The sequence below is a fragment of the Pan troglodytes genome, chromosome 21, assembly GCF_028858775.2.
Source record: "Pan troglodytes isolate AG18354 chromosome 21, NHGRI_mPanTro3-v2.0_pri, whole genome shotgun sequence".
In the NCBI taxonomy this organism is placed as follows: domain Eukaryota; kingdom Metazoa; phylum Chordata; class Mammalia; order Primates; family Hominidae; genus Pan; species Pan troglodytes.
This window is the reverse complement of record NC_072419.2, coordinates 68,208,897-68,221,299: the sequence shown is the minus strand read 5'-3', so window position 1 is coordinate 68,221,299 and position 12,403 is coordinate 68,208,897. Positions and strand designations below refer to the sequence as shown.

Genomic DNA, 12,403 nt, shown 5'->3' with positions numbered 1-12,403 from the left:
GCACCCGGGAAGAAGAAGCACAAGTCCCAGTGGGATCTGTGTCCTGTGCTTTTCCCAAAGAGGGTTTTGAGGACTTCAATATTTAAAGAGGAAAGAGCAGACAGGAGAGGGAGGAGGAAAGGAGAAAAAAGCGGGGGCCAGGTAGGCAATGAGACAGTGGCTACATCCTTGCAAGGCTCTGCTTAGTGCTCAGTGGATCCACGTTTCACAGAAGCCGGGGTAGGTGTGTGAAGCCCCAGCTACCTGTGTGGCCACAGAAGGGAGGCAGCACCGTGAGACTCAGTCCCCACGCTCCACTTCCCTTTGGCATAGTGGGTTTGGGGTCCTGAGGTTTCATCTTCCTTTCACAGGCCCCTTAATGGCCTCAGTGCCACTGATGTTGACTGGCTGTGGGGGGCAGGAGGCACAGGTGATGGGGAGATTTTAGCTGTGAACGTGGCTCGCAGGCAGCGCTCATCAACATCCTGAGAACCAGCGTTCTGTAGACATGCTTCGGGAAACCCCACTCTCACCACGTAGACAGAGGCCTGACAAGGAGATGGTGGAGCTGGACAGGAGACCCTGATGGCTAGGGGAAGGGACGTGGCACAAACTCAGCAGAGGGTGGCCCGCTGCCAAGCTGTCACATGGCAATAGGTCAGTGAATGTGCCTGGCTGTGCCCACCTGGCTGCTGTCAGCACCTCCTCTCTGCCTCCAAAATTCATGCCCCACCCACCTGCCAGCCAGGGCCTTCCTGCTGTGAGGAGATGGCTGCCAAGCAGCTGAGCCCTGGAGGAGTTGCTCTCCCAGCGGCCTTCTCAGGAGCATCCCCAGCTGGAGGAAGAACCCGAAGGGGATGATTTCCCATCTCAGGAATCAGTTCCTGGGGTGGCGGTGCCCAGGCCCTCCTGGGACCCTCAGTCCATGCCCCACAGTCTAGTCTGTGCTATATGCTTGGAACCAGTGGCTCCTCTCTGAAGAACAGAAGAGGGCTCCGTGGGCCTGCCAAGGGGCTCCGTGGGCCTGCTGAGGGCCTGGCCCAGTGCCATGAGGCCCATGCAGTCCTAAGACACTGGCGCTTCCCTGAAGTTGGCTGTGCTCTTCCACTTTCCGTGGCTGTGATGCTCTGCGCAGATAGGGCCAGGCAGGCACATGACGGCTGAGGCCACCAGCCCCTGGGCTGGGCAGGAAGCCACCTTCACTGGAGTCCTTAGGGGTCAGGCTTTCCCCACATTGAGCCAGCCTTCTTCTTTGGTACCGGCCCTTTCTGATCTATGTTGGGCCGATGAAGGTGGCGGGGCTGTGTGTGCTCCAGCTGCAGAAGTGGCCCTCCAAGGGCAGGGGAGGTGAGACAGGTGCTGATCTCCTGGGGCCGGGGGCTGCCTGTTGTGCTCCCTGTGAAGGCCACAGAATCCGAGCTGTGGGAGTCAGAGATACCTCCTTGGAATCACAAGCAGGAGATGGGCCGAGGCTCGCTACTCACTGGGGAAGGCCCCAGCCAGCTCTGGGCTCACGGCACACTCCTCTCCTCTGCCTGCATGTCACATCCAGTCTCCATCATCTTCCCATGAGCAACGTTGCCAGCAAAGCAGCTGACGATTCACCTTGTGGGTTTCTAGAGGCCAGAGCTAGAACGTTAGCTCGAGGTCAAATGCGCCCGGAGAAAAGGAGAAAGGGTTTGCTACATCCTTCCTCACCATGCCCAGTCCCTGCGCACACAGATCTGACTTTGCCACTGGGGGCGCGGCTGTGCTAATACCTCACTCTGAAAATTCGTAATTAGAGGGGAAGTGAAACGTGTATTTTGCCTCTTCTCTAAGAACTATCTTTTACGGTGAAAAAATAGCCTCTCTTGAAGAAGAAAGCTTATACAGAGTTAGGGCTGGAATGCTGTGACATGCTAATTTACTTTCAAACATATCAGCCAAAATAAAAAGATTTAGTAAATGTAGCACAATGTTAATTAAATCTAGGTGATGGGTATACAGAAGTTCATTTCACTATTATTTCTGCTTGTGTGTATGTTTGAATATTTCATAAAATAAAAATGATGAAGAATTTATAAGAATTTTCAGGAGAACTAGTCTTCACTAGCTTGCTTAGAAAAGAGGTTATTAAGAAAAGGAAAAAGATGACTTTGGGGTGTTGAGAAAAGACACAGATCCTGGAGAAAGCCTATTTTCTTCCCCTGTGATCTCCTAACATCTAGCTCCCCTCTTCCTTAGGAGAAGTTTGGGATATGTTTCCATAATTATGTTATGGAAACATAACATAATTCTTCTCTGGCTAAGAATGGCCATGTGACTAAACTCTGCCCAAGAAGATGTGAACAGGTGTTCTGGGAAGGTCCCTTAATAAAGGAGGGGTGAGCCATTCTTCCCCCCTTTTTGATTTCCTACCGCCTGTAAAAGTCTCGTAATGGCTGGTGCTCTAGCAGCCATTTTGGACCATGAGGGGCCCTAGAAGCTGAAAGATGCACACAGCAGAGCAGAGGATAGAAGCAGCCAGGGTTTCTGTTGATTGTGCAGCTGTGACATTGGCCCCAACTGCCCACCTCAGACTCCTCTCACGTGAGAGAATACAACTCTCGAGTATTTAAATTTCTGTGGTTAAGTCTGCTCCGGGCCGCTGAAGGAAATTTCTAAATGATCCAACTCAAAATGAAACTTGCTTTTCCTTATGCTTTGGCATATCTTATCCAGCTTTAAGTTCATCTTGCTTTTCCTTACGCTTCGGCATATCCTATCCAGCTTTAAGCTCACCTTGCTTTTCCTTACGCTTCGGCATATCCTATCCAGCTTTAAGCTCATCTTGCTTTTCCTTACGCTTTGGCATATCCTATCCAGCTTTAAGCTCACCTTGCTTTTCCTTACGCTTCGGCATATCCTATCCAGCTTTAAGCTCATCTTGCTTTTCCTTACGCTTCGGCATATCCTATCCAGCTTTAAGCTCATCTTGCTTTTCCTTACGCTTCAGCAGATCCTACCCAGCTTTAAGCTCACCATTCTGTCACCCCTCCTTTTCTCTAAAAATGCCCAATGTGCTCTTGCTCTTTTCTTCTTAGTCCTATTCAAAATTATTTTGGGACAATAACTGCTAAACTTCTTCACACTAAGTTGTAAACGATTGCTAAGTGTTATGATATAATTCCCAATCTGCCCTTCCAGGGGAATATGAATTATGAGTGTAGAAAAAGAGTTAGATTAGAAGACTGAATCACTACTACTATAATGATAGGCCTTTATAAGTAAATTTGAAAATTTAGATTAAATGGACACTTTTCTAGAAAAACATATCTGACCAAAACCATCAAAGAAATTGAACCAGTAGTTACAAACCAATCTCTCTCCAAAACAAAAAGAAGCACGACCAAAAAGACAAAATCTACAGCTACTCAACGGCTTCACAGCACAGTGTGACCAAACATTCAGGGGACAGATTATTACAGCATCATAAGACCTGTCTCTGGGACAGAAAGACTCTTGAGATTAGTCTGTAACCTTGATAGCAAAACCCAGATGAGGACGCTATAGGCCTAAATCACCCAGAAAAGTACATGAAAAACTTCAAATATCAGCAAAACAAATTCTTCAACGTGTTACAAAATATTACCTCACTACTCAGTGGGATCTGTCTCAGGAATGCAAAGATGGTTTAACATTAGGAATTCTAATAATGAAATTCGCCCATTACTAGATTAGGGGGTGAGAGTGAATATATAGACATTGAAAAGGGAATGGGAGGGTATTTTTGGGGGGTCTGCCAAGCCCCTGAAGGTCACATGACAGGTCCTTGTGAAGGTTGTGTCTGCCTCCAGCAGGTTGGGTTACCTGCCTCTACCCTTGGATATTAGGGGGGCACTAACTTTACACCGAGTATCACTCCTGTTTGACTGGTCCTAGGGAGTGTGCAGGTGGCAGAACTTGGGGTGCCTGGCAGGGTGTGAGAAGAGTACGCACCTTCACCACGGTGACCATGCCCTCGTTGGTGACGGGGTCTGTGCGGACGCTGAAGTGCCCGGATGGATCCCCACTGATGATGCGGTAAACGGCATTCCAGTTTGGAGAGTGGGGCTGATCTCGGTCCATCACCGTGAGGTTTGCGACCACGGTCTCCACGCGGTTTTCGGGGACCTCCCCTGCAAACTGCAAAATGGAAGGAAAGAATGTTACAAACCCGTGTTAAGTGTAAATATGCACACAGAAGTGCACGTAGCATATGTGCAGCTCGAGTGTTCACAAACAACACACCGTGTCAGCCCAGCTCAATGAGTGTTCACAAACAGAACACACCGTGTCAGCCCAGCTCAACGAGTGTTCACAAACAGAACACACCATGTCAGCCCAGCTCAACGAGTGTTCACAAACAGAACACACCGTGTCAGCCCAGCTCAACGAATGTTCACAAACAGAACACACTGTGTCAGCCACGCCCAGATCAGGAATCAGAGAAGACAGGCTGCTCAGGGGTGCACAGGAGTGCACGCCTCGTAGCACGGCTGCCGGGGCCCCACTGAAGCAGGCGTGCAGACCTGCCCGGCAGGTGCGTCAGCCCTGCGGCCACGGCAGAGGGCCGCTGATGGAGCGGCTTCAACAATGGGCACTTCTTTTCATTCCCAGTCCCCACCCCAGACCCCTTCCAGGTCCCAAAGTTTCCAACTGTACTGGTTGAATGGTGGCCCCAAAGATATGGCCACATCTCAATCCTTGGAGCTAGAAATGCCACCTTGTAGGAAGAAAAGGTGCTGGAGGTGAGAATTCTGAGCTGGGGAGATTTTTCCGGATGATCCAGGTGGGAGCTAAATGCTACCATGTGCATCTTCAGAAGAGGGAGGCAGAGGGGATTTCACAAAGAGAAGACGCAGACATATTCAGAAGGGGAGGCCGTGGGAGATGGGGGCAGAGACTAGAGTGATGCCACCACAAGCCCAGGAACACCAGGGTGGCCAGCAGAACCAGGAAGAGGCAGGAAGGGTTCTCCCTGGAGTCTTTAGAGGGAGCAAGACCCTGGTGATTTCAGACTGACAGAATAAATTCCTGTTGTTTCAAGCCCCTAGTCTGTGGCCATTTGTTGCAGGAACCTTGTAAGCTCATGCTGACTTCTGGCGTCACAGATGAGTTGACCTGGGTTTTTTCTTTACATGGGCGGAAACTTCCAGCACTTGTGTCTGGCTTCTGCTGGGCACTGTGGCTCTGGGATTCCTTTGTGTTGCTGCGTGCAGCTGAGATGGCTGAGCAGCGCTCTGTGATGTGACAGTGCTGTGATCAGGTACCCTTCCTCCCAGGACGGGCGCTGGAGCATGAGGACAGGGCTGCTGTGCACATCTGCAGGCAGCTCTGCTCCCTTTCCACCGGAGTGTCCCCGGGTGGGAAGCCCCTGTGTCCTGGCATGAGGCACTGTTAGGGGCTGAATGTTGTGTCCTGGAGTTTCTGTGTGGAAGCCCTAAACCCCCAAGGCCTCAGAGTGTGACTGTATTTGGAGATGGGACTTTTAAAGAGGTGACTAAGTTAAAACAAGGCCGTTAGGGTGTCTGGGGAATTACCCAGGCCACCTTCACACCTGCCCTCAGCCAGGAGTCACGGAGGAGCCCTCAGGTACAGCAAACAGAAACTTGCACTGGGGTGACCTGAACCCAGGAGCCTGACCTTCCAGGGCTGCAGGTGGCTGGGCCCGTTGGGACGGGGCTTTGTCCTTCCCCGGCCTCCCGTGGTCAGGATCCTGCAGCTCGGCCTGGCCCTCTGGCTGCCTGAGAAGCACAGCTGTCCCTTCGGTAAGAAAGAGTCTTCCTGGAGTGCCCCTCCCCACCTGACTTGTGCTGACACTCCCGTTGGACAGGGCGATGTCCCACGGCCACCACAAGCCCAAAGAAGGGAGCCTTGTGAGGTGGGAAACGGAGAAGGGGTGGGAAATGGGCGTCGGGCAGCCAGCAGACCGCGTCTGCCACAGGCAGGTCCTGCAAGGACAGAGAAGCACACAGAGGCCCCGAGGCGGCGGTTCTGGGCCCAGAGTCTCAGAGCCGGTGTGAGAGGAGGCTGTGAGATGGCGCAGATTCACCCGACCCACCCGCGCCCCTTCCATGCATCTGTCATGAGTGTGGAGGCCCCATTAGACCAGTGGACAAAGACATCAGGTGAACAGGGTCCGGGGACATACAGATGGCGACTGTCCCTGCTGGCCCAAGGCCTAGCCTCTCATCAATGAATGAAGGAATGAGTGATAGCCTTCATATAAATGCACAAAAATGAAATACGCTGGTCCCCTTTCCCAGGCAGGAGCCGAGTCAGCATTCCTAAAAAGGACGGCGACGCGACAGAAGAATTCAGAGCCCACACCAACGGGCTGCCTTGTCAAGGATGGAAAAATATTCCAGTTTAATCCCAGACAAACACTGCGTCCTTTCTCTGTATTTCAAAAGCTCAGAGAAAGTCCTTTAATCAGCTTCCTCGACCTGGGGCTCTAAGCTGGGCTGAAAACCCCGCAGCCCGGCCCAGCCCTGGGTCTGGTAGGAAGGGCCCTGCCTGTCACCTTTAGGTCCAAGCATTCACATCCCGATACAATCAGCTTGTTAGGAAGAAAAACTGTGGATTTATCCAAAGTGGGATCTCAGCCCTGTCTGTGGAGCGGGAGCCCTTCCTCACACGATGGCCACGCTCAGCCACAGATCTCATCTGAGGATTGGGAGGAACCGTCTTTGCTAAACTCCAGAGTGGACAGCTACCGCCCCCATCACTCCCGATGTCCAGTGTGGGACGGAATCTCCCAGCTGTCTCTGTTCCTGAGCCAGGTGGCCAGAGCCCGGAAGCTGCAGCTGGGTACCCGGGGAGGCCTGGAGACGCTGACCTGGCCCTAGAGGAGGGAGCTTCGGGACTCACTCTGTCTTCCCTTCATCACATGTTTTGAGCCGCCCAGGAGTCAGATCGTCCCCCAGCAGGACAAGGAGCTGGCGTCGCCGTGGGACACACTGGGCCCTGCACTGCAAGGCATCATGGCATGGGGGATGGTGCCTACTGGGGGATAGCAGGGGCGACTCAGGCCATGGTTGGAGATCCATATGTTCTGGGGGTGAGAACGTGCCTGAGAGTGAGGTACAGGGAGCTGCCTGCCTGATCTCAGCCCTGCAGTCCTTGGATGTGAGAGGACAGCCCTTGCTGAGGCTGTGGCCACACGGGATCCTGGGCGGCCAGGCCCTGGGCAGAGGACCACTGCAGGGGGACATTCAAGGAAGCTTCACTGAGGCCTGTGAACAAGTTCCAGAAGGGCCGGGGACCGGGCGGGAGGGGCAGCCCTCCTCAGCCAGGGCCGTGCTGCTGTGAGTCTAGGAGCTGATCTGGTGCCCGGGGGGGCCTGGGGGTGGGACAGAGCTGTGAGGTGGAGGTGATAGTCCCCCTGGTGTCCTCAGGGGAGGTGGTAGCTGGGCCACATTATACACTCCCTGCTTGGACCATCTCCAGGCAGAGGTGGTGGTGGGAGGGCCTCAGGGTCGGGGGAGCTTTGCAGACCTGGAGCAGGGAGGAGGGTGGCCTGCCCCATGGTCAGTGAGGCAGGCAGGTGACCCCTGCAGTGGCTGGTGGAGGACTCAAGGCCAGTGAGCTCCCCTGACCCTGGAGATCTGAGTTGCAAAATGTCCTGGGTGCCAGGACCCTGAGCCCTCTCCAGAGATGCCATGAACACACAGACGCTGCTCTGGCCAGGCCCCACAGCACACACTGCTGGTCTCTGACACCTGGCCCCGGGCCATTCCCTCTGCTGAGAATACCGCCTTGCCCCAAAGCAGCCTGCCAGGGTCCTGCAGCGCACACCGCTGGGCTCTGACACCTGGCCCCGGGCCATTCCCTCTGCTGAGAATACCGCCTTGCCCCAAAGCAGCCTGCCAGGGTCCTGCAGCGCACACCGCTGGGCTCTGACACCTGGCCCCGGGCCATTCCCTCTGCTGAGAATACCGCCTTGCCCCAAAGCAGCCTGCCAGGGTCCTGCAGCGCACACCGCTGGGCTCTGACACCTGGCTCAGGGCCCCTCCCTCCACTGGGGACACCGCCTTGCCCCCAAAGCAGCCTGCCAGGGACCCGCAGCGCACACCGCTGGGCTCTGACACCTGGCTCAGGGCCCCTCCCTCCACTGGGGACACCGCCTTGCCCCCAAAGCAGCCTGCCAGGGACCCGCAGCGCACACCGCTGGGCTCTGACACCTGGCTCAGGGCCACTCCCTCCACTGGGGACACCGCCTTGCCCCCAAAGCAGCCTGCCAGGGACCCGCAGCGCACACCGCTGGGCTCTGACACCTGGCTCAGGGCCCCTCCCTCCACTGGGGACACCGCCTTGCCCCCAAAGCAGCCTGCCAGGGACCCGCAGCGCACACCGCTGGGCTCTGACACCTGGCTCAGGGCCACTCCCTCCACTGGGGACACCGCCTTGCCCCCAAAGCAGCCTGCCAGGGACCCGCAGCACACACCGCTGGGCTCTGACACCTGGCTCAGGGCCCCTCCCTCCACTGGGGACACCGCCTTGCCCCCAAAGCAGCCTGCCAGGGACCCGCAGCGCACACCGCTGGGCTCTAACACCTGGCTCAGGGCCACTCCCTCCACTGGGGACACCGCCTTGCCCCCAAAGCAGCCTGCCAGGGCCCTGCAGGACAGACTGCTGGGCTCTGACACCTGGCTCAGGGCCATTCCCTCTGCTGGGGACACTCTTGCCCCAAAGCAGCCTGCCAGGGCCCTGCAGTGCACACTGCTGGGCTCTGACACCTGGCCCCGGGCCATTCCCTCTGCTGGGGACACCGTCTTGCCCCAAAGCAGCCTGCCAGGGCCCCGTAGCACACACTGCTGGGCTCTGACACCTGGCCCCGGGCCATTCCCTCTGCTGGGGACACCGTCTTGCCCCAAAGCAGCCTGCCAGGGCCCTGCAGTTCACACCGCTGGGCTCTGACACCTGGCCCCGGGCCATTCCCTCTGCTGGGGACACCGTCTTGCCCCAAAGCAGCCTGCCAGGGCCCTGCAGTTCACACCGCTGGGCTCTGACACCTGGCTCAGGGCCATTCCCTCTGCTGGGGACACTGTCTTGCCCCAAAGCAGCCTGCCAGGGCCCTACAGTTCACACCGCTGGGCTCTGACACCTGGCCCCAGGCCATTCCCTCTGCTGGGGACACCGCCTTGCCCCAAAGCAGCCTGCCAGGGCCCCGTAGCACACACTGCTGGGCTCTGACACCTGGCTCAGGGCCACTCCCTCCGCTGGGGACACTGCCTTGCCCCCAAAGCAGCCTGCCTGAATCTTAGGGCGCTTCTCCTTCCTTGAGTGAAAACCTGCTGGCCTCCCCTGGGAGCCACTTGGCAGCCCTCAGTAGCTTCTGGCCTTCAGGCCTCTGTGGGAGGGTTGAGCAGGACCATGCCGCTCCGGTCCTGCGGCCATGTCACCCCAAGTTTCCTTAAGGGCTTGGTGGGATGAAGGGCTCTGGTCAGCTTGGTCTACTGTGGCGTTGGCCCGAGGCCTGTTTTTATAAATAAAGTTTTATTGACACCCAGCCACACTCCATTCATTTACATATCACCCGTGGCTGCTTTCCTGCCCCAACAGTGGCATTGAGTCGCAGTAACAGAGAGAGCCTGACCATAGATGAAAATACTATCTGGTCCTTCACTGAAAATGCTTCAGATCCTTGTTCTCCACCCCTGAGGCCCCCGCCTCAATAACTGGTTTGAAATAGGCTAATGACCTAAGTCAGCCAATTAGGGGTCAGTTCTGGTGGCCCCTGCATCTGGCCTGGGCATGGTAACCACGTGAATCTGAAGGTGTTGGGTTGGTTGGGAGCCGTCATTCGCAGCCTGAGAACAAAGCCGGCTGGAGGAAGCATGGTCCAGGGGAGCGTCATGGTGAGCTGGTGGAGCCTAGATCCAGCCATGCCTGAAGGGAGAGATTTTCCAAGACTTCTCAGCTCTTGTGAGATGAGCCACTCTCTTTTTTTTCAAGTTGCCAGGGTCAGCATAGTGGTCATTAGTGAGGCTTCCTGGCTCCCCTGCACCTTCTGAATTCCCTTCCTTATTTTCCAGATATCCACTTTCCTGGCCTCTACAGCCACAACCAGGTAAGTGACCTAGGGACCTGCCAGCCAGGTGCACCTGGATGTCTGTGGTTCAGAAGAGAGGCAGAGAGGGCCTGATCCTGGCAAACTGCAGAGATTCCTTAAGCTTTGGAGCCAGCAGAGGCAGAAGGTGTGGCCAGCACCCTTGCAGGCAGCAGGGGCAAGGCTCTGTGCCTAGTGGTGGGGGCAGGAGGGCACCCTCCTGGTGGAGCAGCCGTGCCTGAAGCTCCTGGCCCCTTGGATTTTGTGGCCCCTCACATCCTCTGTGGCGTCTGTCTCTGCTTACATGGCCAGGTGGGTCCTGGTGTTGTCTGCTGTTTTAGCGAGGGCCTGTCTGACGCTTCTCCACTCGCTCCCGTCCTTCTGAGGAGGGAGCGTGGCGCTCTCTGCGTCCATTCCCTTGCAGACTTCTGAGTGAAGTTTATACAAAGAGTCTACTCTAAATCATGCAAGTTTAATAAAGGTTCACAAAGAAGGCCTTAGCTGATAAATCTGGTTTAGAATTTTCTTATTAACCTTCCCCCAGCCATAGTGACTTTTAAATTTAATTTTTTCAGATTTTCCGACACAAGGAAAGCCTCTCAGGCCCCTTGGGATGAAAAGGCAGGTATTTGGGAAAGGAGAAATTTTAAGAGCATCGGAATGGAATTCGTTGCTGAGACTGTAATCTAGAATTCAACTGTGCACCCATCCCGAGAGGTAGGAGGATTTTGTCTTCTTATGAGGGCCTTCCCGCACAATCCCAGCTCTGAGGCAGAAACCGTGAGCTTCTCAGGGGAAGGTCACCATTGGCAAGAGGAGGATTTGGGCAGGAACCCTGCAGCACAGCCGGTGTTTCAGGAAAAACCCACCCAGCTGTTCCCTTATGATGTCAGTGGGCGGTCAGGGCCGAGAGGGCCAGGCCCCATCCACACAATGTCCAGCAAGACCCTGGGGCCTCCAAGGCACCTACGCTGGGGCCACGGTTGTCCTGTCTTCAGGGAGAAGTCCCGCATCTGCCACACGGCAAGCGGCCACGTGGGAGGCGGCGGGAGGGAAGTTCTGTTCCCCACAGCAGGGTGGTCCCCTGTGTGTCACAGGGAGGAGGGACCCCGTTCTTCAGGAGGCTGTGGGGTCAGATGGGCTGGCACAGTCAGGGCACTCGGTGCAGCACCTGGTACAGGGTTGGTGCCCACCTGCTGCTGCAATGACCAGGGCTAAGGGGTGGATTTCTGTGCCTGCCGAGATGCCGAGAGACCAGGGGGACATGGTATGGACGAAGCTGACTTCTGGCTGGTGGGCGTGAGGACTCCAGCACAGGCAGGTGTTTCATCAAGAAAGAAGGGGGCCAGGGGAGAGAAGGAAGAGGGAGAAGCTGCCGGAGAGTCCCCAGGGAGAGTACAGGGCACACCCTGTCCCACATCCCACCAGTTCCCAGGAACTGCCTGGTGATCCCCATGCTCCACGACCATGAACTCCAGGTACCCAGAGGACTGGGAGCCCCACGAGAGAGCCGCAGCCCCTGACACGCCTGCGCCCCTTCCAGTGAGTTGCTGCCGTGCTGATCCTCATGCCCCTAACATCCAATCCCCGGTGGAGGCCCCGATGACGGCTCCCGCCAGCTCGGTGTGGGTGGGGCTACGGGCCCTGCAGCCCACACTCTCAGGACTGGCTGCTGTCCCCCGGGGGGGCAAGCCCACAGGACGCCGGCTTGGGGGAAGTCCCAGGGGCGGCCACTCAGATGCCTCCAAAGCACCAAGAGAAGCCACATTTGCAAGAGCAGAAACGCAAAACAGCTGGCAGCGGGCAGGAGCAGAGAGGAGAAGCTTGCAGGCCCTCGCAAGGAGACAGGCCTGTCTCAGAGAGGGGGCACCTTGGGCTCATGCTGGTGACAACCCCAGGGAAACAGAATGACAGCATTTTGGGAGCAGGAGGCAGAGGGGATTATATTATTGCTCCCATTTTGCAGGTGACGAAACTGAGGCTCCAGGAGGCAACCTGCCCGAGGTCACCAGCGGTGGGGAAGGGTCGCTGAGGCTGCACTGGCCCCCTGGGGGCTGCCTCTCGGCCCCACTCCGTGCTTGTCTTGAGAGGTCACCTTCACGGTTTTTGTTTGGAACGGGGAATTATACATCCGCGAATGAATAACAATTGCTCATGGTAGAAAAATGGGAAAAACCAAAATCCACAGAAATAAAATATGTACATTTACACTTTTTTTTTTTTTTGCGATGGAGTCTCTTCTGCTGCCCAGGCTGGAGTGGAATTGCTCGATCTTGGCTCACTGCAACCTCCACTTCCTGTATTCAAGCAATTCTTCTGCCTCAGCCTCGTGAGTAGCTGGGATTACAAGCACCCGCCATCATGCCCAGC

At 55.9% G+C, this 12,403-nt stretch overlaps 1 protein-coding gene across 3 annotated transcripts in view; it reads right to left on the bottom strand.

Moving 5' to 3' along the window:
- CDH4 (cadherin 4) overlaps positions 1–12,403 on the bottom strand; it is a 704,555-nt gene that overhangs the window by 24,601 nt on the left and 667,551 nt on the right. For all 3 annotated transcript variants that reach the window (XM_016938212.4, XM_016938213.4, XM_009437555.5), the window contains one exon: positions 3,940–4,125. In XM_016938212.4, coding sequence (XP_016793701.1) covers positions 3,940–4,125 — 186 coding nt within the window. The remainder of the gene's footprint in view (positions 1–3,939; positions 4,126–12,403) is intronic.